A 24,641-nucleotide genomic window follows, 5' to 3' on the forward strand; every position below is an offset into this window, starting at 1 on the left:
TGGTGTGACTGGTTGTGTCCCACTGATGACCACTTCCTGTTTGTCCTGCAGACATTCTTCCACTCTGAGATGGAGCAGCTCAGTTCGTTCTGTCAGGAACATCTGAAGAAGTGAGTCTGATGGGTTCTGGTCCGGTTCACCCTGCTGCAACCACATGATCCGCTGGGCCGGAGTAGAACCGGGCCCAGATGATCGGCTGGGTCGGAGTAGAACCGGGGGTTGTGATGTTTGGAGTGGACCCCATGTCGGGTCCTACGGTGCTGGAGTTACAGTGGAGACCAACAGAAATGAACCGGGTTCTATATGCAAGCCGGGTTCTGACTAAAGTCTGTTTGCATGGAGAGGTTAGAGCAGTGGGTTCCACAGCGGGTTCTGGAGGCCCGGCATCCTGCATGTCTCAGTTCCTCCCTGCTGGAGGCGACTTCCTCCTCAGCAGGTCGATGTTCTTCTAATGAGCCGTCATTGGATGCAGGTGAGTTAAACCATGCAGGATGCCGGGCCTCCAGGACCCACTTTGGGCCCCACTGGGTTAGAGGTTCTCCCCAGAGGTCCAGAACACATTGGGTTGATATGAACTATGGGTTCTGGTTTCTGGTGGGTCGGGATTTCGGGTTACCTGTGTTCAGATCTTCAGTCTCTTTCTCCTGAGGTTGAAGAATCTGGACTCCGACCAGCTGAGGACGCCACATTCATCCAACCACTGAAGAAGCCGCCATCGACTGGAGGAGAACCTCAGACGTTTTGGGATCTGAGTGAAGAGGAAGAAGAGGAGGAAGGCCTCTTGGATCTTTTTGTTTCTGATTAATTTTCTCTTTTGATCCAAACAATTAAAGGCTGAAACTAAATACTGCGTGATGTTGATGCTGGTGTCTGTTTCCATGGTGATGTTGGTTGCCGTGGTGCTGATCCTGGTTGCCGTGGTGATGCATGGCGTAGTGGCTACAGCCGACCACCAGAGGGAGAGCTGGTCTCTGCAGCGGAGAGGAGCCTCCATCAGGCTGTACCAACACCCCGGCAGCAGGGGGCAGCAGTAGCACCGCAGGCTGACCTGGCAGAACCAAACTGGACCGGTTTTCATCAGAACCCACAGGACATGCTGTGGACAGCGGGGATGTCCAGCTGTTGTCCTCAGCAGCTGCTGTCCTGCATGTCTCCATGGCTCAGGAACCTGCTGGTGACCTGTGCAGGACATGAGGACGCAGCGGGACGCACCGTCCCCTGAAGCATGTCCAAAGCTGTGATTCTGCTGCTGGTCGTCAAGCAGCTCAGAGGCAAACAGACAAATCCCCAAAGAGCAGAAGAAGACGACTAATGAGGCGCCGTCAGGGCGAGGCGGAGCTGCTCAGGTGTTTCACTCAGCAAACATCACACAACCTGCAGCAGCTCCTCTCTGAACCGGACCGGGCTGCAGATCAGACCATGCTGCCACTGCTTCTGTGACCCGTCTCTGTGGACTTGGATGGACGAGCAGAACCGGACCTGAAGGCTAGACGGATCGCTGATTCCCAGCAGCTACAGGTAAGTCCACTAGGACCACAGCCGCTGCCGTACTGGGTCCATTTATATTCTGCTGTGACCCATTTCCAGCTGGAAGGTTCTGATGTCCCAAACGGGTCAGAACCATAGCAGAGTCCAGATGGTTCTACTGGGTCTCTGACTGCTTTAATGTGCTGAACTGATGGCTGGTTCTGGTCCTGACCGGTCTCATCTCTGGCCCGGTTCTGGTTCCAGTGGTTCCAGTAGAGATGGGGTGTTTAGGCGGGAAGACGGACGAAGAACGACTCGACGAAAAGGCCAAAAGAGAAGCGAACAAGAAGATTGAGAAGCAGCTGCAGAAGGAGAGACAAGCGTACAAAGCAACGCACCGCCTGCTGCTGCTGGGTGACACACCCGTCTGTCTGTCTGTCCACCCGTCTGTCTGTCCACCCGTCTGTCTGTCTGTCTGTCCACCCGTCTGTCTGTCCACCCGTCTGTCTGTCCGTCCGTCTGTCTGTCCGTCCGTCCGTCCGTCTGTCCGTCCGTCTGTCTGTCCGTCTGTCTGTCCGTCTGTCTGTCCACCCGTCTGTCTGTCTGTCCACCCGTCTGTCTGTCTGTCCACCCGTCTGTCTGTCCACCCGTCTGTCTGTCTGTCCACCCGTCTGTCTGTCTGTCCGTCTGTCTGTCTGTCCACCCGTCTGTCTGTCTGTCCACCCGTCTGTCTGTCTGTCCACCCGTCTGTCTGTCTGTCCACCCGTCTGTCTGTCTGTCCACCCGTCTGTCTGTCTGTCCACCCGTCTGTCTGTCTGTCCACCCGTCTGTCTGTCTGTCCACCCGTCTGTCTGTCCACCCGTCTGTCTGTCCACCCGTCTGTCTGTCCGTCCGTCCGTCCGTCCGTCCGTCTGTCTGTCCGCCCATCTGTCTGTCCGCCCGTCTGTCTGTCCGTCCGTCTGTCCACCCGTCTGTCTGTCTGTCCACCCGTCTGTCTGTCTGTCCACCCGTCTGTCCGTCCGCCTGTCTGTCCACCCGTCTGTCTGTCTGTCCACCCGTCTGTCTGTCCGCCCGTCTGTCTGTCTGTCCGCCCTTCTGTCTGTCCATCTGTCTGTCTGTCCATCCGTCTGTCTGTCCGCCCGTCTGTCTGTCTGTCCACCCGTCTGTCTGTCCGTCCGTCTGTCTGTCCGTCCGTCCGTCCGCCCGTCTGTCTGTCCGCCCGTCTGTCTGTCCGCCTGTCTGTCCGTCCATCCGTCCGTCTGTCCACCTGTCTGTCTGTCCGTCCACCTGTCTGTCTGTCTGTCCGTCCGTCCGTCTGTCCACCTGTCTGTCTGTCCGTCCACCTGTCTGTCTGTCTGTCCGTCCGTCCGTCTGTCCACCCGTCTGTCTGTCTGTCCACGTGTCCAACTGTCTCTGTCCACTTGTCGTGATCTCGACAGGCCAGGCTTCATTTGTTCTCCTCTGTCCTCTCTGCCCCCTTGTCCCTCTGTCTGTCTTCCTCTCTGTCCACCTGTCCTCTCTGTGGTTGTGCAGGTGCAGGAGAATCAGGTAAAAGCACCATCGTGAAGCAGATGAGGATTCTCCATGTGGACGGTTTCAACGCTGAGTGAGTCTGGGTTTGTGGGAACCGGGTCTAGACCAAACCCGTTGTCATGACCTCTGGTTTGTTCCCAGAGAGAAGCAGCAGAAGATCCAGGACATCAGGAAGAACGTGAAGGACGCCATTGTGGTGAGTCTGACTGGAGCACAGGGTCATGAAGGTCATCAGGGTCATGACGGTGTCCTGGCTCCACCAGGACCTGGTCCTCAGGTGGACATGTCTCCACCCTTGTCCTGACCGTCGGCTCCATCGGCCAATCAGCTTCTGTCTTTTTTTCAGACCATCGTGTCGGCCATGAGTGCGCTGACTCCGCCCGTCCCTCTGGGTAACCCTGGCAACCAGTTCAGGGTGGACTACATCAAGAGCATCGCTCCGCTTTCAGACTTCGAGTACACGGAGGTAAAACCACACCTTCACAGGTGAGTCATGTGAGCTGTGATGTCACTCAGGTGTGTCTGCAGCAGAGGCGGCAGGTTGGAGGGTCTGAGCGGGTTATTGATCTTTGATCAGCAGAACCTCTACCTCCCCTCAGAACCAGGTCCAATCTTTCTCCTCACTACTTTGGTTCTGATGGTTTGGGTTAACAGTGTTTGAGTTGTTTCCTGCTCCAGTGGAAACATTGAACGTTTCTGTTAATATTTCCTGCAGCAACAAAGGAGACCTAAGAGGAAACAGACACACACAGACAGGTGACACCCCGTCCTGGACAGGTAGACGTGTTGAAGTGCTTCAGGCTGCACCAGGAGACCTGCTTGTTTGTTGTAATGACGGTAATGACATGATGTAACCAGTTCACCGGAGACGCACACAGCTGAGAGTCGCCTGAGGCCTCATTATCCAAACAGCTTGTCTCCAAGGATCTCACTCACCAAACAAGTGTTCACTCTTCCTTTATGGTCTGCTGATTGGTTCATGAGACACTATGCTTCTCACACTGTGGTTGCTGCCATCCAATCAGGAGCCTTCACGCAGACCCAGCTGTTATAGGAGAAGACATTCTCCTCTAGAACCTCTGGGCCGTTTATATTTGCGTATCGCTGACCCATCATACCCATGGACCTTGTGGCACTTGTCATTTAGAGGCAGCCCAGATTGGCAAAGCTGGTCTTCAGGCTCTTCAAGACAGAGACCTTCATTCTCTGTCTGTTTTCTTCGTTCTCCGTCGATCTTTCCTGCGATCGGGTCACAATCTTGTCACTATGTTTCTTCTGACCAACATCTGGAGACGGTCCAGGCTGGGCTGAGAACCGTCCAGATGGAGAACTCTGGCATTCAAGCATGAATCAGTGTGGTTGAGACAGAACAGACCAGGTTTAACTGGGATCTTTGGTACCAACAGGAGGGGAGGTCTTAAAGACAGTCTGGTCCTACTTGGTTCCACCAAAGGTGAGTTGGTTAGAAATAAGGTCCTGGTAGAAAATGAGACTCAAAGGTCCAATAAGCAAGGCTCTGGTTTAGAAGGTTGAAGGGATGAATGGATCAGAGCTACAAGGAGTTTCCCCACTGGCGTCCCCAGAATGGAGTAAGCAGTCAGTCACCAGAGCATCCGATGGTCAGGAAGACCAGGGTGACTCATCAGGACCACCTCTGAACCAGGTGCTGCTGTGTCCCTCTGCAGCATGCAGGGGGCGCTCACAGCTCTCTCTCTGGCAGGACTTCTTCGAGCATACCCAGAAACTGTGGGAGGACGACGGCATCAAGGCATGCTTTGAACGCTCCAATGAATACCAGCTGATCGACTGCGCCAAGTAGTAAGGACCTTGCGCATTAAGCCCTTCCCACATGCACTGCACTGTGATGTCACAGGTGTTTAGGAGACATCTTTAAAGCCTTTTACTGATCCTCATGTGTTCTGGGTTCCAGCTTCCTGGACCGGTTGGACTCTGTCAGGAAGACGGACTACACACCTACTGACCAGGTCAGAGACCAGCCAATCAGGCTGAAGTTTCCACTGTGGCTCCGCCTCACTCTTCTTCTTCTGCAGGACTTGCTGCGCTGCAGGGTGCTGACATCTGGGATTTTTGAGACCAGGTTTCAGGTGGACAAAGTCAACTTCCAGTAAGTACTGGATCTGAGGTCAGAACCACCATGTTCTGAGCAGGAAATGAAAGGTGTGTGTGTGTGTGTGTGTGTGTGTCAGTATGTTTGATGTAGGAGGTCAGCGGGATGAGCGCAGGAAGTGGATCCAGTGCTTCAATGGTAAGAGCAGCAGCATTAATCAGGGACCAAGTGCCAGCAGAACTCAGCCCGGTTTGGTTCCCTCAGATGTGACGGCCATCATCTTCGTAGCGGCCAGCAGCAGCTACAACATGGTCATCAGGGAGGACAACTCCACCAACCGTCTCAGAGAGTCCCTGGACCTGTTCAGGTCCATCTGGACCAACAGGTGCTGGTGGTTCTGAACACCTGCCTCAGCTATCTAAGCTGTGATTGGCCGTGTTAACCTTCATGTGCTCTGTGATTGGCTGCAGGTTCCTGAAGACCATCTCTGTGATTCTGTTCCTCAACAAGCAGGACGTCCTGGCTGACAAGATCCTGGCCGGGAAGTCCAAGCTGGAAGATTATTTCCCCGAGTATACCAACTACCAGGTTCCTCCTGACTGTAAGAGTGGACACGCGTGTGCTGATGGACATGTGAGCAACATGGAACGCTTCCTAACATCCATGTCTGTTTCCCAGCTGTTCCAGATGTCGGCGAAGACCCCAAAGTGACCCGAGCAAAGTTCTTCATCAGAGACGAGTTCCTGGTAAAAACCCATCGATGGTGGTCAGAACTATGACGAGTTTCCTTCAATATGTTCCCTCCAACGTGTTCCCTCTTAATGTGTTCACTCTTAGCGTGTTCCCCATTAGGACTTCACTCTAATACAGGGGTCTCAAGCTCAATTTACCCGGGAGCCGCTGGAGGCAGAGGCTGGGCCGCATAAAGGAAACCACAACAAACATTTAAAAAAATCCTCAAATGTCATCAACATTTAATTATTTCTCAAATACATGAACTACAGGCTTTGGCTTTGACAAAGACATGATGAGGGTGTGACAAAATTTAGGGTACGTTCACACGCGTGAAGTGACCCAAATCCGATTTTTTGTCGAATCGGATTTTTTTCGCTGGGCCGTTCACACAGCCACACATACGCGACCTGTATGCGTTCTGCAGTCTGAACGGGCAAACGACCTGAAAGTGTCCCGCATGCGCAGTAGAGGGCGCCATAGCGTCAGCGTTCTCAGTGTTCTGCCAACCGCCATAAAAAGAAGTGCCCAGTGTTTGCGGAAGTTAACATGGAGGCTAACGGTGGAGCTTAGCTTACATATTTGAAGTTGTTGGCCAACCGGAGCAGCATATTAACAACTTAATCTTCATATAAGTTGTTTTTCTTCCCACTTGCGCGTATCAGGACGGAGAATTTGTTGAGTATCAGTGACGTTTAGTTCGGATGAATGCGGCCTGGACATTAGGTCGCATTTGAATCGGATATGGGTCGCATTACCAAAAAAAAAAATCGGAACACCCTAAGTTTATTCCACTTGGCATCGCTCTTGTTCTACGTTTCATAGAAGTCTTTAGGCAGCTAGCAATGTATGGAGAACGTCTCGATGCGTGACGTCATCACCGCTTCTACTTGTCAAACAGGCGGTGGATGACGCAGCCCGGTAGCAGTCTCCTTTCTCTGCGTTTGATCCTGGCATTAATGGTAGAAAGAACCGGAATGGCGACTGCAGGGAAGGAAAACTGGTACCGGACTGGTCCATCATCCGCCGCTCTGTTGTTACAAGCGTAGTGTGCATGAAGTCAGTGTAGCTTAGCCTAGCACCGAATGTCAGCCATGACGAGGAACGGTGGGCGGGACTCCCTTCAGAGGGCCCTCACCCTGTGGGCCGCACTAATGTTATACTTTCATATCACGGTGGGGCCACGAGACATCGTGCTGCGGGCCACGAAAATGAGACCTCTGTTCTAATATGTTCCCTTTAATATGTTCCAGAGGATCAGCACAGCCAGCACTGACGGGAAACATTACTGCTACCCTCACTTCACCTGTGCCGTCGACACGGAGAACATCCGCCGCGTCTTCAACGACTGTCGTGACATCATCCAGCGCATGCACCTGCGTCAGTACGAGCTGCTGTGATTGGCTTCTGGTCCTTGCCATGGCTCCGCCCCTTCCTGTTAGACCATAGACATAATATAAGCATAGACGCCTCATGGACCGTTCTCGCCTATTGTCGCTGACGAGATTTAGGGCGGCCATCTTGGAGCGGTCCACCGCTCCACTCAGCGTTATGTGTTTAGCAGCACAATGACGTATCAGCAGATTTAATCGATCATAACACACTTTTTGTTACTGTAAACCATATTCAAACATCTATCAAAGCTACATTTATAAACAATTGTATTTTTTAAGTATGTTTTTAATACATAGTTCATCATATTTAAATATGCTTAGTGGCTATAACAATAGAATAGGAATGGAATATTCTGATATCGATGAATGAAGAGCATATTACAAAGCACACAGCCGTTCATAATTTATTTAATAAATTATTTAGTAATATCAATACATATTTATATAAATATACAAACAAATAATGATTAATACTGAATAATATATATTGGATACATGTTTATATGTATGTATATACATATATATAGATGTATGTATTTCAACCGAGGATTTCCAGCTTCAGAGATTCAGCAGCTGAGATTGAGTCCAAAATCCGGTGAGATTCATCCGTGCTGCAGTGAATCCGTCTCTCTTTATAGATTTCTCCCTCTTCTTCCTCACATCGTGTCTTTAGGAAATTTTCAAAACAAAAGCAGAAGATTTAGGATGTATCTTACTTTTGACAGAGTGAAAGAATATAAATAATAGTCTTTACCACCTGTGTAAACTTTGCCAGTGAATGTTATAACACATAATATAAGTTTTATAATATGTGTTATATTGTTTCATTTCTAATATAGGCCCTTGTGTCAGATAATCTAAATCAATGTTAGAGAATAATTAGTTTCTTTATATTAACAGAATCTCAGTTAGCCTTCATAGCGGGGCTGAACCCGTATCACACCAAGTACTGTAGCTAATATTAGCTGGTATCTCGGTGGACATAAATACAGTAAAGTAATATTCTAATCACAATATATACACAATAATATGTCCATCTTACTTGTGAAATGTCTGTGGAGCCCTCACATCAATAATCCATCGACCAGAACAACAATATCCCTCAGTGCTGAGGCATCTTCTGCTGTTTTGGTTGAGCAAAGTAGGAGGGTATACCGCTCCAAGATGGCCGCCGTATTTCCTGCACCGGAGCGGCCAATGCGGGGTCTACTCTTATATTATGTCTATGTGTTAGACCATCAATGCAGACTTCATGTTTAGAGTAGAAAGGAGGAATTCAGAGAATATGTAGTGGTTATGATTCGAAAGGTCAGGATTATGCAGAGCATTATGGGTAGTGTAGTGTTCAGGCTGACAGAGTGCAACCATTTTATATAAATATTTTTCCATGTTAAGACTTTGAGTTCAGTTATAGCCTGTTATTGATTGGCTGTTTTCAGATGTCACTTTTTAACCAATCAGGACTTAGAGCTCATTTATCCAAACAGGAAGTTGATCTGCTGAGTTTGTTTATTAGCATTAAAGAGGATTTATCAGTGCATTGGTGATGGTTCTTCCTCAGCATCTGAGGTCTGGAAAGGCCTGTTCTACTCAGTCAGTACAAGACCAGACAGAGTACACAAACTAGAAGTGTGATGATAAATATAATTTCTCTGCAGACAACAAAGGCCACCATTAAGAACCAAACCAGACCATTTTCTAGGTTTAACTTGAACCAAAGCTGCAGAACTCAGAACCTCAGCTCAGTTTTGGACCTGATGAAATCAGGCTGCAGTGAGAAGGTTCGCTTGCTCTGGAAGAACAGCACTCAGAACCAGGAGGTTCTTTCAAAATAAAAGCTCTTCTCTAAAATCGAAGCAGTGGATTATGGGTCCGACTGATGCAGAGGTTCTGGAGTCGATGTGAGCCACGGTTCCTCTGTGGTTCTGATCTAGAACCAAACAGTCAGAGGTTCCTCAGATTCTGGTTCTGTCTGAGCGGGTCGGACCATCACTTGGACTCCCACTTTATTAGAATGGATCAGTTCCAAAAATTCAAAGATGGAAGGACATACATGCTGGTGCTGCTCTGTTCACATGGATCAAAACAAATGGTACTAGTCATTATTGGTCCGTTTCCCGTGGGTCAACCCATCTGCTCCTCTAACTGATAAATAGTGTAAATATGGGGGTGGTTTGTAAATTCACCCAGACAAAAATAAAAGCAGTAACTTTGGCTATTTAGTCTGTCATAAGAGAAAATTATGGGGGTGAATTCTTCAAAGTCATATTTTAAACATGTTATCCTGCCAGTTTCAAACTATTTAGTTAGCAAGCTAAATATTTTGCTTGCTAAGAACATATTTAGGTAAAAAGATAAATCTTTAGTTTGAAGCTATACCTTAGTAACTAAACATTTAGCTCCAATCTCAATATTTAATTTGTAAGCTAAATATGTTTGCTAGGTCATACCTAAATATACAGCTTTCTAACGAAATAATTGCTGAGCTTGCTAAGTATTTAGTTGGCTCTAAGCTAGTTAAATAATTAGTTTAAAAACTAACTAGCTGAGGCCTACATATTTAATCTGTAAATGTACTTGCCAATAAGCAGAAATGAATTATCAAATTAAAGCTGGAACTTAAGAACTTAGAGAAAAACTCCTACAGCTGAGTCTTGTCCATTTAAAACAATGTCGCGGAGATATTTATAAAAATAAAGTATTCGGCCACAAAAGCCCGCTGAATTACACTACTGAGGGTTGTTTTAAACATGCCGAACCCATAGGGGGCGATGTAAGGCAAAGCTAAAACCTGTCACAACCACAATCATTCAAAACATCTACGACTTCCTGTTAGGCGCCAGGAGATTCATTTGTGTGGACAGACCGTGAGGTTAGACTGCTTTTGAATACAGAGTTAGAAAGTCAAGTTAATAAAAATACAATTCATGTCGACTGGGAATCGTGTTAAAGCCAGTATGTGGAGGCTAAATGGCATTGTGCCTCCATATTGGAGAGGGATAGCCAGCGTAAAACGGCTGACATCCAAGCGCTTTTTCTCCTTTGCAACTTAAAATATTGGAGCAGTTCGGATTATAAAACAAGTAAAAAGCGTCAGAAAAAAGTCAAAAATCAGCACCTCTCTAATAGTCATTTTTCTTCCACTGCGTGGCCAAACAACATATGTGACGTCAGCGCTGCATTATTTATTGCAGAATCGCATAAAAAGTCATTCAGTTTGTAAGATATGCGACACCTGATTACCAGGTTTTAATTATTCACTGTTGCTGTAGTTCCATTGATAAACTGAGCAAAATATTAATGTCGGAGAACTGAAACGACAGGCGAGTTTATAACTGAGATGCCTGCAGAAGAGATGCATCTATACATCGGATCTAGATCCAAATGGAGAGAACGAAAAGTCCGTCGTAATAGATCTAGAAGATCTAGAATCGTCAGAGCAAAACTATAAATTTAACTATAGGTGACGAATTAACGGATCATAAATTATCATAATGTGGTTTGAGGTTTTACTCCACTTTGTATTCATCTGAATACAACCCTAAGAATTCCAACATGTTCTAGAAAAAATAGAAAATATACTGACATGGAGGCATGTAGGTTAACAGATAAAAATATATTAAAAACAAAATTAAGACTAATACGCACAGTAAAGACAAGATAACATTTAATACTGCAGTTATCAAAATGCACACTGAGCAGGATCATTTAAAAAATGTTATACATATGTATTAGTAGTGCATTAAAAAACAGATGCATACGTGTGTATTTTGTTTTTCTGGGAAGATCTGAAGCTGTTTTTATTTAAAACATTTTATTAATCAGCTGAACAACCAGCAGAGAGAGGAACAGCAAAAGCAAAGGAGGTGGATTAGCAGAGCTGCAGCAGCAGCTCATGGTTTCTATCGTCTGACTGGATGTTTAGCCGTATTGTCATGAACACCATGAGACTGTCATACAGCAACCTTCAGTCAGAGGCCTCTTTAGATGCTGGACGGACTGCTACTGGAGATTCTTCCTGCCCACAGCTTCACGTCCACAACGACTCAAAATACTCCGCTCTGAGTTTAGACAACACATGGATTGTCTTTGGGATAAATAAAGTATAGGTCGTCCAGCTCGGACTCAGAGCTGCAGCGCGGCGCATGCGCCGTGTGGGTCAGGCTGTGGGCAGTTTGGCGCGCTGCCTGCGTGCCTCCGCAGAGTGTGCGTGCTGGCGCAAAGCGCGGCCTCCTGCGCTCGTCCTCAGCCGCCGCAACACAAACAACAACAATAAACAACAACAGGCGTCCTCCCGACCGGACGGCCCGGCACGCGGCCGCGGACACACCCACAGCACTCGGCCACGGTAAGAGCTCGCTCCGGCCGCAGCGCTCTCTCCCGCTTCAGGACCGGGCTGCCTGCGCGCTCTCGAGCCGCTCCCGGCCGCTGAAGCTCCGCTCCGAGGCCGCGGCCCCGCCGCTCGCGTGCCTGCGTGTCGGGGCCGCAGCCCGCGAGGCCCGGGGACCGGAGCGCGCGCCTCGGGCACGGAGCGGAGCGGCAGACGGAGCCGCCATCTTGTTTGAACGGCAGATACGCCAACGCTGAATCGAACCGAGCCGGAACCAGCGGCTGGTCCGGAGCCAGGCTTTAGGCCCGGATTCCCCGCTCGTTCCGGGCCGGATCAGAGTGATTAGCATGTTAGCTACATAAAGCTAACCAGTTCGAGCTCCGAGCCCTGCTCCGGTTCCGAGACACAGTTCGAGCGTTCGGTTCCACCTCAGACCTGCACTCTAGTCCTCATCGGGTCCGATCCGGTTCTGACAATTCCGAACCCTGCCTTATTTCTGGTACCGGAGTCGGTCCGGTTCGGTCAGTGTAAACACAAAAGGCCTGGGTGCTGGTTAGCGGGTCAGGTCCACATCAGAACCCGATTCCGAATGAGACTCGGATTCAGCTGGTCCCATAGGTTCTGATGACCGTCTGCTGCCGCTGCAGGGGACGCGCACACGCTCCGAGCGCGTGCCCGCCCCAGTGGTAGTGCGCGAGAACAGAAGGAAGCAGACGGCGCAGCACAGGACATGATCCAAACAGGGGTTCTGAACGGTGCTGACCCGGTTCTAAAAGGAACTGACACTGTAGCAGTCAGAGATCCAACAGTCGGGTTGGGCTGTTCTGGTGGGTCAGGATGGTTCTGATGATGTTCCAGGCTGGGAAAAGAAGGTTCTAAAGAACCGACCTGGCAGGTTCTGCTTCATCAACAGAATCATTTTTGGTTCTACTGGACCGACTCAGATCAACCTCTGGGATCTTGAACATATTTCCCCTTCCTGTCAGCATCCAGAAATTCTGGATCAGAACCGGAACCTTCCTCTGGTTCTGATAAATGTTCCACCTGCAGGTATTCAGTCAGAACCAATAACTGGGCCGCTCTGCAGAGATGGTTCCATCAGAACCTGATCGGCAGCAGAGGAGGATGAAGCTTCCTCTTCCTCATCTTCATCCATCCATCATCAATGACCGACAGAACCACATCTCTCTTTAGAACCCGGTTCTTTTCCTGGATCTGACACAGTGACGAAGAAGCTGCAACATGTGCTGGGTTGAGTCTGGACCTGGGAGACGTGGTTCTGGTCCAGGAAAAGAACCCGGTTCTCTTTGACTTTGGCAGATACATGAGTTATTTAAAGTCCACCTCTACTCTCTCAGATGACGGAGACGGTGAAGTACGTGGACGATGAACACAAGAGCATCTTCCTGAAGCTGCTGAACGAGCAGCGGCTGGAGGGCGAGCACTGCGACATCGCCGTGGTGGTCGAAGACGTCAAGTTCCGCGCTCACCGCTGCGTCCTGGCCGCCTGCTCCAACTACTTCAAGAAGCTCTTCAAGAAGCACGAGGTACCGCACTCTGACTCCGCCCATCGGTGGGCCGGTATGCTCCGGTTCTCACCTGACCCTGTGTCCTCAGGTGGACAACTCGTCCGTCATCGAGATCGACTTCATCCGCTCCGACATCTTTGAGGAGGTCCTGAACTACATGTACACGGCCAAGATCTCCGTCAAGAAGAAGGACGTCAACCTGATGATGTCATCAGGACAGATCCTCGGCATCCGCTTCCTGGACAAGCTCTGCTCCCAGGTAACGCCCGACCCACCAAGTGGAAAACACTCAGGTGGTTCTGTCGGACATCGATGAATGATGATGATGTGCTTCATCAGAAGCGTGACGTATCATCAGACGACAAGGAGAAGTTCCCGTATGACATCGTAAAGATGGCGCTGCCCCCTGAAGCCCAGTTGGCTGCAGACTCTGAGGTAAGGCCGTCAGCAGCCAATCAGCAGCCGGGAGCTGCCGTCCTCCGTTCTGATTGGCCGCTTCCACAGGACCTGGGCGAGCACGATGACGCGCCGGGCACAGACGACCTGGTGGAGGCATCCACCAATCAGGAGCTGGACAAGTCTCCCAACGCTGCGCTGCACGTGCAGGAAGCCATCTTGAAGGAGCTGACCAATGAGGATGTTCACAAGGTGCCCCCCCCACTGGTTTCTGCTTGAACCCCTCCCTGCCGTCCATGTTAACTTGTGTTGTCTCCCTTCAGGTGTCGTGCTACGACCAGGACGTGGTGACGGAGATGGAAGCGGAGCCTAAGGAGCTGGGGGCGGAGCATCACGCCACCCAGACTCTGACCTTCACAGACAGCATAGGCGAGGTGAAGGACGAGGCGGCGCCTGGCTGGTCGGCCGCCGCCGCTGACATGAAGTTCGAGTACCTGCTGTACGGACACCGCGAGCAGCTGGCCTGCCAGGTGTGTGGGAAGACCTTCCTGGACGAGAGCAGACTCAGGTAAGGTGGCACCTGGTCTACACGGCGCGGCCCGGTGATCGCGACGCGGCCTCGCCTGATCCCACCTGTTCTTTCCCTAGGAAACACGAGAAGCTGCACTCGGCAGAGCGGCCGTTCGCCTGTGAGATCTGCTCCAAAGCCTTCACCACGCACGCTCACCTGAAAGGTAACACCAGCACACCTGGTTCCTCGCTGCCGCTAAGGCTGTCTGACTCCGCCCCCACCTGCTGTCTGCTCCAGAACACCTGAAGATCCACACGGGCTTCAAGCCCTACAGGTGTGACGTTTGTGGGAAGTCGTTCATTCGAGCTCCGGACCTGAAGAAACATGAGCGAGTCCACAGCAACGAGAGGCCCTTCGCCTGCCAGATGTGTGACAAGGTGAGCTCACCTGAGATTGATGATGATGATGGTGTCACCATCTAGAAGAGTTGAATCATGGGAAAGCTCTGGTTTGGTTTTGACGTTCTGAAGCATGAAGCTGAACCGTCTGCAGACAGAAGTAATAGATCCCAGATTGATTTATTTAGAGGAGAAACAGCCGGGGGCCTAAACAGACCCTGAGGGACTCCTTGGGAGGAGAGGTGGGGTCCATTAGGAACCAGCAGGGGGCGGCAGAGACCAGCAGGGACCAGTAGAGCGTAATAGGGACCAGTAGGAACCAGTAGAGGGCAACAGGGACCAGTAGAGGGCAGTAGGAACCAGTAGAGGGCAGTAGGAACCAGTAGAGGGCAGTAGGAACCAGTAGAGGGCAACAGGGACCAGTAGAGGGCAGTAGGAACCAGTAGAGGGCAACAGGGACCAGTAGAGTGCAATAGGGACCAGTAGGAACCAGTAGAGGGCAGTAGGAACCAGTAGAGGGCAGTAGGAACCGGTAGAGGGCAGTAGGAACCGGTAGAGGGCAATAGGAACCGGTAGAGGGCAGTAGGAACCGGTAGAGGGCAACAGGGACCAGTAGAGTGCAATAGGGACCAGTAGGAACCAGTAGAGGGCAGTAGGGACCGGTAGACATTGAACCTGCAGGTCAATTGTCTCTGACTCGTCTCTCTCTGCAGGCCTTTAAACACAAGTCTCACCTGAAGGACCACGAGAGGAGACACCGAGGAGAGAAACCTTTCGTCTGTCCATCCTGCACCAAGGCCTTCGCCAAGGTACCAGACCCAGTAGAACACAGTGAAGGTTCTGGTTCTGGAGGTTAAAGCAGGTTGACCTCCATCAGGATCTTACTGATAGCTGGAGAGAAGAATGAAGCTTTGATCTCATTTTGAGCAGAACCAGCACGATTCATGTGTTCATATTAGATTTTGTCCTGGCGCTGATGGTTCTGGTTCCCTTCAAAGAACCTAGAACTCCTTGATCATCCTCAGCTGACAGATCCAGAAATAATTCAGAAAACCACACTGGAAGATTGCAATCATTAATTTTTAACCATTTTATTGCAGAAAATCAGCATCTGGTCCGATAGGAAACTATAACCCAGAACCTTTGAGGTCCGACGGGTTAGGGTGGTTCTGGTCCACTCTTCCATGCTGATCTGCTTCACACTGTTGAGGTTTCAGCTCTGTTTCTTCTGCCCCCTCCAGAGCTCTCTAGACTTTCTACCACTAGGGAGAGAAGTAAAACATGCAGGATGCCGGGCCTCCTGGACCCACTTTGGGCCCCCACCCTGAGGAGCTAACCTGAAATATTAACTCGCTAATTCTAAACAGCTAATCAGAAATGTTGTCTCTGCTATATCAACACAGTATTTAGTAGAAGCTAGGCGCACACTTCTAATATATAGATACCCACCGAGGGTCATTAACACATTTTCTACAACTTAGCATAGCGCCCTCAACAGGCTCCATCTGTCATCCACGCCTTCCTGTACAGTTTGACTTTGGGTCAGACGTTTCACTAGTTTCAGTTTTATAGTTGTTGACTTTTGCTAACTCTGTTGCTAATTTAGCCTAATTAACAACAGCAGAGTCATTTTCCCTGCATTACAGGTGGAGACTGTGATGATGAGAGGAAGTGGAAGTGCTGCGTAAACTTCAAAATAAGAGCATGAATAGAAACGTCTCAAAATCAGTTAATGATAGAAACTTCAGCGATGTTGAATTTCAACTGAAAGCTAACAGAGCAGCTGAGTAGATTAGCGCTGCAGAGTTTATCTGTAGGTGAGTCCAGAAGTATTCATACACCTGGCAGGGTTTCCATGGAGACCACCTGGAGCCTGACCCAGTTTCTGCCGTTCCCTAAACACCACTGTCGTTGTTCGGACCGGTTCTGACCCGCGTCTCTCTGCTGTTCCAGGCGTCGGACCTGAAGCGCCATGAGAACAACATGCACAGCGAGAGGAAGCAGCTGAACCCGCTGCAGAGCGACACGGAGACGCTGCAGGCCGCCGCCATGGCTGCAGAGGAGCAGCACCTGGAGAACATCAGCTGCTCCTAACACCTGGAGGACGGCTCTCACTCTGACCTGACCTCCCTGCCCTGAGGTGACCCCTGACCTCAGCCCACTAGAACTCTGACCCTGTGGATTTTATGAAGCGGTTCTGCTCAGTTTAATGAGCAGAGCTGCCATGTTGTGCAGAACTCGTGTGATGATGTCATCAGACAGATGATGGGATGAAATCATGAAATAAAATGTTTTTCTAACCCAGTGTGAACGTTTGCTGCCCTCGGCAGCGTCTGACAGGCGCCGCAGCCTGCAGTACCGGCAGCGACCAGCAGGAGGAGATAGTGCCAGGTTCAGGCTTTTATTACAACATGAGCAGGTAACAGACAGGTGAGCTCAGGGCTTGATCAGCCAATCACAGCGAGGGTTGACCCTGTAGACGTCCAGCAGGCAGCAGTCTGGCTGCAGGCGGCGCTCATCTGACAGGGAGACGGGGACAGACAGGTGTCCAGGTTTTCCTCAGACAGCTGAAAGTGATGATGCCATCAGGATACTTACAGATGTTTCCTCCAACCTCGTACAGGTGATGGGCGGGGCTGGGGACAGACAGACAGACCGGTGGTCAGGTGACCTGAGTGGGCGGTGCTCACCTGGACGGACTCGTCCTCACCTGGACTCAGTCTGGAAGCGGGTTGTCACGTCTCTGGCGGTCGTCTGTTTGTCGAGCTGGATTGCCATGGAAACCTTGGTGTGCAGCGGAGCGTGAACCCGGATGACCCCTTCAGACAGCTCACTGACCTGGAAGCAGAACCAGCAGCAGAACCCGGAGTCAGTCGGTTCTGGACGGAGGTCAGCTTCCTGTCAGGAAGGTTCTGACCCAAAAGAACCTCCAAGCATGAAGCGGTTCTGGACCATGTCATCATTGCTCCAGCCCAGAATACGGTTCTGCTGATGAATCGGGTTCTCCTCGAGGCCGGACCTGAACGCAGTGCCTGCGGCGTCCCCCAGGGGTCAGTGTTGGGCCCTGAACTGTTCCTGGTGTTGCCAGATATTCTGTCGGGTTAATCTAATCCAGAATAAACCAGCAGGAAGCAGGTTGTGTTTCCAGACTGGAGGAACAGGAAACTGGAGATTATTGAAGATGATGTTTTAATATTTTCTGTATAAATCTAATTAGTTTATGAAGCACATTTAAATAAAGAGGTGCTTTTCCCTGCTCAGGTTTATCATCGGGCCTGAATGCAAGAATCTCTGCTGTGTTTCAGAGCCATCCAAACCTCCATGGCTTCAAAGTAAACTACAATGGTTGAATTACGAGGGGTTAAAGGTCAACCAGCAGTGGAAGGAGACCCCATGTTATCGAACATGGTTCTATTGGACCCAAACATTTGCTCCACCTTCAGCTGCTGTGGTTCTGAGTCAAACCAACCTGTTCCCCTCCTGGCCTGTGGGGGCGCTGCACCAAGAACCACTGAAGGAAACGACACAAGGTGTCAGATTGGAGGATTTCTCTTTAGTCTTTGGTTAAAGACCAGGAGCCATTTCTGCTGCTAGCGCTAGGCTAGCATGTTAGGTTTGGTTGTATTTACCCAGAATGCCCTGTGCTGTAGTCCACTTCCTGCTTTTTTAGCGGTCTCCAGTCCGCTTGGCGTTCATATTCAAACCAAATCCAGACCGAGGTTTGGAGGAGCAGAGGTCGATTAGCGTTCATACCTCAGCAACTGAACCGGACTTTGACTAGACAGACAGGCTAGTAGCTGGATTGAACTGGCCTGAACTGGGCTGGTGGGAATTCAGTCTAAAGCAGACGCAGTACCTGCTCCCTGAGCTGGATCTGGGTCGGAACTCACCTGCTTCCTGTCGTTCTTCCTCCTCAGCAGTCGGGACGCTGTCCTGCTCAGGTTGAACTGTCTCTGACTGGACGCCTGGTTCATCTGTCTCACCTGGGCCAGGAGAAACTTCGGGAGCTGTTGGAGACGACAGGAAGTGATGTCAGAGTGGGTGGGACGCTGACGTCATGGAGGACAGCGCGTGAGACTCACGGTCCACAGCAGGTCCTGGTGCCGGATCATGAGTCCGATCAGCCGTGCTCCGCCCATCGCCTCCTCCATCTCCTCCTGCTGCTTGGTGATGGAGCGCTTGTTTCCATGGTTTTGGCGAGTGAACAAGTTGGGAGCCATCACCATGGAGACATTCCACAGAGACATCCGGTTGTGGTCCTGATGAGAGACCACCTTCCGGAGGAAGAGCAGCAGGGCCTGTAAACATGGAAACACCATTCAGCATGCGGAAATTTAAGGTGCAGAGAAAAACACCTAGGATGCGGGTGGAGTTTACCCTCAGGGTGTTTCTGTGAGCTTCAGGAAGGAGCAGGAGGAGGAGCTGCAGAGCCTGGACCTGGTGGACCTCAGAGGACACGCCTGCAGGGACACGTCAGCTGAGAGGACCTGTTGGGTCGACCAACACAGTGTGTGTGTGTGTGTGTGTGTGTGTGTGGACGGACGAACCCAGAACAGAGCAGAAGGTGGACAGGTGTGTGTGTGTCAGCAACGGCGTCGGCAGCTCTCTAATGAAGAGCTTCAGCAGTCCGCCGGCGTCCACCGGCCGCACGTCGGTCCAGTCAAAGGCGCTCCAGCACCGGTCCAGCTCTCTTCTCAAGAACTGCAGAGGGACAGATGGACAGAGACCGACTGAAGTTCTGGTTTGAGACAAAGCAGAGACAAACCGACAGGTCGTACCTTCAGTCTGGCAGCTGATCCTGGAACTCGAAGGATTCCTTCAGTCTGCAGACCGCTTTGCTCCAAGACGCCCAACAACTAGAGAGACAGAGAGACGGACAGCTGCTCTGAGGACACACTCCCTCTCGCTGCAAACCACAGACTGTCACAATGCATGCTGGGAATGTTCAGCTGTTGTACTGCAGGATCTGACCCTAAAATAACACTGGAATGTAAAGAAGGGAGAGTTAGACTGACGGTTCTTCACCTTCTGGAAGAAGACAGGCACTTTGACTCCAGGAAACCTCTTCCTGTCGTTGTCCAGCAGAGAGTTCAGCGAGACGCCGAACACGCCGCTGTCTGGTAGACAGAAGACCGAGTCACGTCTCCTGAAGACAGACATTCCTCAAACTGTCAAAAAGAAACACACCCCGAGTCCTGCGGTGCGGCAGCCGGCTGCGTTTGCTTTGGACTCCCAGAGCCAGCAGGAAGGTGGAGAGTTCGATGTGAGCGATGAAGCCGAGGCGTGTGAGGTCGCGTGACGACAGGTCGTCTGTACATGTGAGACCTTGTGACGGAGAGGCGGGGGCAAACTGCACAGACGTACCAAGAGAGACCAATCGGCAGCCTGCGGATTCCTGAGCAGTCGGTCCTGATGCTGGACACCGTGCACACTCACCTGCAGCTCACTGCTCTCATCTCCATGGAAACGGACGCAATCCCTGCATGTCCCGCCCCATTTGTGCTCTGCCACGCCCTCCGAGTACGGAGTGTCGCGCAGCAGCCAATCAGCACATCTCAGCCGACTCACTGCTGAGGAGGGGGAGGGAGTGGGCGCGGGGGAGGACGGGTCTTCCTGGAGCTGGTCCTCGAAAACAAACATGGGAAGAGTGGACCGCCCTGTAGACAGCACAGCAACACTTAGATCAGTCTGGAACAGTCCAAAACCAGAACCGGCTCCGGTAAAGAGCCAACAGAGAGGAACCTGAAGGTCACCGTCAGCTAGTCAGGGTCCAGAACAACCGTTTTAGGTCCAAATAACCTAAACAGTCTAATAGGATCTACAGATAGGATGTAACCAAGACTTAGCCTCATACCGAGACAGAACCAGAACCAGCTGGAACCATGGGGGAGGAGAGACTCTCATAGTATTGGTTCTGACTTTTTCAGTTGGATGTAGCCAGACTGGACCGTCACCAACACACCACCGGTCCAAATGAACTGGTAATGAGCTGACCCACATCCAGCTACACATCAGCATCAGCTGCAGGCAGAATGGGTGGAGGACTCTGCATGTTGGACACCAGTTTCTCACTAGGTAGCAGTAAATACAGGTCCTGACACGACCAGCAGGTCAGTCACTGAAACCTCCCTACAGGTTGAGTAACACCTCAGAAACCGAAACGTCTTTAGAACCTCTACAGAACCAGTGAGGCGTTTTCAGTGTCGTCAGTCTGAGCAGAAGGAGCTTCAGGACCTGGACACCTGAAACATCTCTGGGTCTGTCAAAAATCAATATTCACATCAAAAAGAGCCAATACAACCACTTCAGGAAACATCTGGATGCTAAAGGTCAAAGTTGGAGAAAGACTGAAACACAAATAAAACTTAATGAGTCACCTCTTAAAGACTTTAATTTGTTGGTTTAATAAAATGTTGGAACTGACCACCATCTTCTTTGTGGCTCCTGAAGTAAGACCATGAGGACCTGGTCAGGTGGGCTGGCAGTACCTCTGTTTGTGCTGCGGCGGATGGTCTTGGTTGTGGTGTGGTACCGCCGTGGAGGCGGCTCTGGTTGCTGTTGGGTCGGGAACGGGCTGTGGTCTGCAGAGTCTGTCTCGGGCTGGAACAGAAAACTCCTTCAGGTTCTCAGGCTGATTGAACACCTGACTGATGTCCTTCATGTCCCACCTCGGTGAAGACGTCACGCACGTCTCTGATTGGCTGCCGGTTCCTTTTCCTCAGCGTCTCATTGTAGTTGTCCAGCCTCCTTCTCACCGTAGCAGCTTGTTGCCGTGTCAACGTGGACAGCACTGCCTCCACCACAGGTGGCGTCTCTGTTTGTGAAGAGCCCACGACCAGGGAGGAAAGCCCCGCCTCCGTCAGCCATGCCTCCTCCAGCTCCACCTCTGCAGGAGGAAAAAACATGAAGGACACATGCAGACACAACGTCTCACTGTGGGTTAATACTGCTCACCATCCATGCTCTTCGTCTCCTCTTCTACCTCTTCCTCTTCTTCCCCCTCCTGCTCCTCTTCAATGCTCTGCACCTCTCTCCAGTAGGTCTCCATGGCAACATATCTGGAGTCAGAGGTCACTGTGCTAGGGGAGCTTGAGGAGGTGGGAGGGGAGGTAGCAGAATGAGGTGACAACATCCTGTGAAGGAGGAAGAGAGTCTTCTCAATGAACATCTACAGGAGGAAAGAAGATGAGGAAGAATGGTTCCTCATCTTCCTCCAGCATGTGCCCCGCCCACTGAGGCAGGCTCAACTCTGATTGGCTGAAGGTGTGAGGTGTGGAGTCCCGTTGTAGGACCAGAGATCTGAACCTGGAGGTGTGAGGTCTGGTTTCCAGGCTGTGGCTGCAGATCTGTCTTCAGAGTTTGCGGCTTCTGCAGGCCCAGAGTTAAACTTTCCTTAAATATTCATGAGGCATTTGACAGGAAGTCAGTTTCTTCCAGCCATCAATGAGTGTGTTCCTTTGTGTGTTCCTATCTGTGTGTGTCTGTGGCAAGAACCTGAGGCTAATGGTTTTGGTTCCCCGGGGAGGAGAGAATGAGAGTCTCAGCCTGTTGTGTCCATTAGGAGGAAATGGACGCTGTTGGTCAATCAGAGATAAGTGTTTTCACTCAGGTCCTCAGATAGTAAGCGAACCTGGTTATGGTTCAGCAGACACACGTTAAATCAGCTGACTGCATCTCCGCGAGAAACTTCTTCAGATCTGAACCAGTCCGGACCGGTCCGTGGGCCTGGTGCAGAACCAGAACGTCATGCTGAGGTTGGAATCCAGCAGCGTTTCAGTGACACAAGACCATTTTCAGAACCCAAACCCCTTTTAGACTCATTTCTGCTTGGTAAGATTTCCTAGAACTACATCATTATCTCTAGAACAACCTGAAAGTTCTCTAGTACTAACACTAAAAGTTCCAAGAAATTATCTAGAACGTCTTGGAGCACAGGTGTGTCCAGGCCTGTCCTGCCTCCTCAGATACGTCTCTGATCTCACACAGCTGGATCAGATAAAGAAGTCATTCGCAGGACTCTGGAGAACCTGACTGTACTGAGAAGATAATTCAAATGATTCAGGCGTTTTGGACAGTGGAACATCTACAGGTTGCAGGACAGTGACCCCTGAGACACGGAGCTTGACAGCCCTGTCTTAGAGGGTCTCCAGAACAAGATCAAACTCTAGAACTACCTAAAGGCTTGCTTGGGGTTCTTTCTCCAGAACTCCCTTAAGGATCTGTAAGTATCTGGACAGTAAGAACTCCTAAAGACTCCTTAGAGATGCCCAAACAGCCGAAAGTGTTTCTAGAAGCACCTGAAAGCTCTCTAAGACCAACACAAGAGACTAACTACCGAGAAACCCTCAAGAACATCTTGGAGGATCTCCAGAATAACGTCAAGATTTCCTAGAACTACTTAAAAGTACTTTCTGAACTGCCGTAAAGGATCTTGTAAGACGGCCTTTCTACCACAAAATGTTACCATAAAAGCTCACCAGCTCCCCAAAAACGTCCTCTAGAACAACCTCTAGGAAGTCTTTACAGATACTTAAACTGTCTGAAGAAGCACCAAAAACCCTCAAGAACCATTCAAAGCAATTCTAGAACCACCTGAAAGTTCTCGAGTAACAACACAAAGGGTCCCCAGAAACCCTCTGGAACATGTTAGAGGGTCTCCAGAGCAACATTTGGACTCTACAACCATCTAAAGTTCTCAGGGGACTTTCTCTAGAACTGGCCTAAAGGATTGCTAAACCACCGTACAAGTCAAAAGGCTAAGAAGTCCATAAGACTTTTGCCTAGAATGTCTGAAGAAGCACCAAGCGTCTCAAGAACAACTCAGTGTTTCTAGAACCATCTGACATCTCTAAGAAACTCTAGAATTTCCTAAAATACTTTCTCTAGAACCGCCCTAAAGAATCTCAAAATCATTCTAGGATCACCACAAAAATTCTGCATGAACACACAAAGTCTCAGCAGAACAACCGTAGAGTCTCCGTAGAGTCGCTCAATCTGTCTGGAGAACAGCTCAAAGTGTTTCTAGAACTTTTCTGGAACCACAAAGAGCAGTGCCGAAGTGGTTCTGAAAACAGAACCAGCAGGTGTTGACCGGCCCACTCTGGACTTCCTGAGTGGTTCTGATAGTTCCAAAGACACATTCAGAAACTGGGAACCCTTTGGTTGTTCTGCCTTAATGACATGATGGGTCGGAACCAGAAGTCCAGTAGGTTCTCCTCCTCTTCAGACAGTTCAGAGATGTTCAGGATTTCTGTTCCACCTGACGTATCCAGAACCATGAGAATCTGGACCGGACCGGTTGTGTGGGTTATATTTCTGCTGGGTCAAAGCTTAGGTCCAATTAAAAGGATCGGAACCAGAACCAAAAACCACCAAGTCACGCCTGAACACCGGGCTGGTTCTGGTCCTGATTTATAAGTCCGTCTTACTAAAACCAGGAGCAGGTCCAATCCAGGCCCATCAGAACCACAGAGAAACGATGCAGAACTGCTGGATCATCAGCAGGACACAGAAACGGGACGGGCAGAACTCACCTCCGCTCGGTCCGGCTGCTCATCGGGTCTGAGGAGGAGGAGGGAGAGGAAGAGCAGGAGGAGCTCCCAGCTCAGACTGGGCGGGTCCGACAGCTGGACCAGGGATCGGACCGGGCCGGACAGCTGGACCGGCTGAGGCACAGCTCAGCGTTTTAGAAATAGTTTGCTGATGAAGAATCTCAGAGGATCCAAACTGGGTTTAAATCCAGCTGCTGCATCAGAACCATTCTGCTCTGCAGAACCAGTTTGGGTCAGAACAATGTTCTTCAGTTCAGTTCCTACCAGGTTCTGCAGGGTTCCAGAGAGACTGGAACAGTTCCGGTTCTGGACAGGAAGACATCAGCAAAACCAGAGATACTGCCGGTCCACAGGTCAGAGGTCAGCGGTTCTGGACCAATCCTGGTAGAGTTCTCCCAGAACCGAGTCCACGATTCCTCGGACCAGAACCCAGGAGAACTGCTGCAGTCCGAGTCCGGATCAACACCAGGTACTGGGTCGATGCCAGCAGAACATCAAGTCTTGCCCTGGTTCCGGTCCATAAGGACCTGAAGGGTTCTGGTTCTGAATCCTGGGTCATCAGAAACCAGAACTCCTTGGTTCTGGTACCAGTGGGATCCATCAAAACCACAAGCAGTTATTGGACCAGGTCAGAACCTGCTGATTGATGTTCCTGTTGGGCTGAGACAGAACCGCCCCGGTTCTGATTCTGCTCTCTCTCTCTCTCTCTCTCTCTCTCTCTCTCTCTCCTCC

General features: G+C 50.4%; 4 protein-coding genes across 5 annotated transcripts in view; 3 read left to right on the forward strand and 1 right to left on the reverse strand.

The window, feature by feature from the left end:
- The window catches only part of sycp2l (synaptonemal complex protein 2-like), a 23,800-nt gene extending 22,955 nt beyond the window's left edge, over positions 1 to 845 (forward strand). The window contains exons 24-25 of the mRNA XM_088013328.1: positions 52 to 110; positions 650 to 845. Coding sequence (XP_087869454.1) covers positions 52 to 110; positions 650 to 704 — 114 coding nt within the window. The 3' untranslated portion in view covers positions 705 to 845. The remainder of the gene's footprint in view (positions 1 to 51; positions 111 to 649) is intronic.
- On the forward strand, positions 110 to 8,732 carry LOC106906695 (guanine nucleotide-binding protein G(olf) subunit alpha-like). Its single transcript, XM_088013311.1, has 13 exons — positions 110 to 1,518; positions 1,732 to 1,881; positions 3,001 to 3,073; positions 3,142 to 3,196; positions 3,347 to 3,466; positions 4,721 to 4,818; positions 4,931 to 4,985; positions 5,052 to 5,125; positions 5,208 to 5,266; positions 5,333 to 5,453; positions 5,539 to 5,669; positions 5,747 to 5,814; positions 7,054 to 8,732. The coding sequence occupies exons 2-13, from the start codon at positions 1,746 to 1,748 to the stop codon at positions 7,198 to 7,200; spliced, it is 1,137 nt and encodes a 378-aa protein (XP_087869437.1). The 5' UTR covers positions 110 to 1,518; positions 1,732 to 1,745; the 3' UTR covers positions 7,201 to 8,732.
- A 1,313-nt stretch (positions 8,733 to 10,045) lies between these two features.
- Positions 10,046 to 16,658, forward strand: zbtb14 (zinc finger and BTB domain containing 14). Of its 2 annotated transcripts, none has more exons than XM_088013304.1 (10): positions 10,046 to 10,066; positions 12,883 to 13,071; positions 13,142 to 13,312; positions 13,393 to 13,488; positions 13,558 to 13,701; positions 13,773 to 14,017; positions 14,098 to 14,183; positions 14,258 to 14,397; positions 15,072 to 15,167; positions 16,312 to 16,658. In XM_088013304.1, exons 2-10 carry the CDS (start codon positions 12,883 to 12,885, stop codon positions 16,450 to 16,452), a joined length of 1,308 nt encoding a protein of 435 aa, XP_087869430.1. In that variant the 5' UTR covers positions 10,046 to 10,066; the 3' UTR covers positions 16,453 to 16,658. The 2 variants fall into 2 exon arrangements, with proteins under 2 accessions (XP_087869430.1, XP_014827565.1); XM_014972079.2 differs by lacking the exon at positions 10,046 to 10,066 and adding an exon at positions 10,482 to 11,542.
- An 87-nt stretch (positions 16,659 to 16,745) lies between these two features.
- Positions 16,746 to 24,641, reverse strand: arhgap28 (Rho GTPase activating protein 28). Its single transcript, XM_014972060.2, has 15 exons — positions 23,892 to 24,641; positions 21,313 to 21,491; positions 21,027 to 21,244; positions 20,847 to 20,958; positions 19,795 to 20,015; positions 19,546 to 19,708; positions 19,384 to 19,475; positions 19,137 to 19,214; positions 18,906 to 19,059; positions 18,736 to 18,818; positions 18,441 to 18,656; positions 18,249 to 18,365; positions 17,069 to 17,196; positions 16,957 to 16,994; positions 16,746 to 16,877 (listed from the first exon to the last, which is right to left on the reverse strand). Exons 1-15 carry the CDS (start codon positions 23,912 to 23,914, stop codon positions 16,795 to 16,797), a joined length of 1,905 nt encoding a protein of 634 aa, XP_014827546.1. The 5' UTR covers positions 23,915 to 24,641; the 3' UTR covers positions 16,746 to 16,794.

This window comes from Poecilia mexicana, unplaced genomic scaffold, assembly GCF_051168715.1.
Source record: "Poecilia mexicana isolate PSO_F unplaced genomic scaffold, ASM5116871v1 scaffold_15, whole genome shotgun sequence".
Classification (NCBI taxonomy): Eukaryota; Metazoa; Chordata; class Actinopteri; order Cyprinodontiformes; family Poeciliidae; genus Poecilia; species Poecilia mexicana.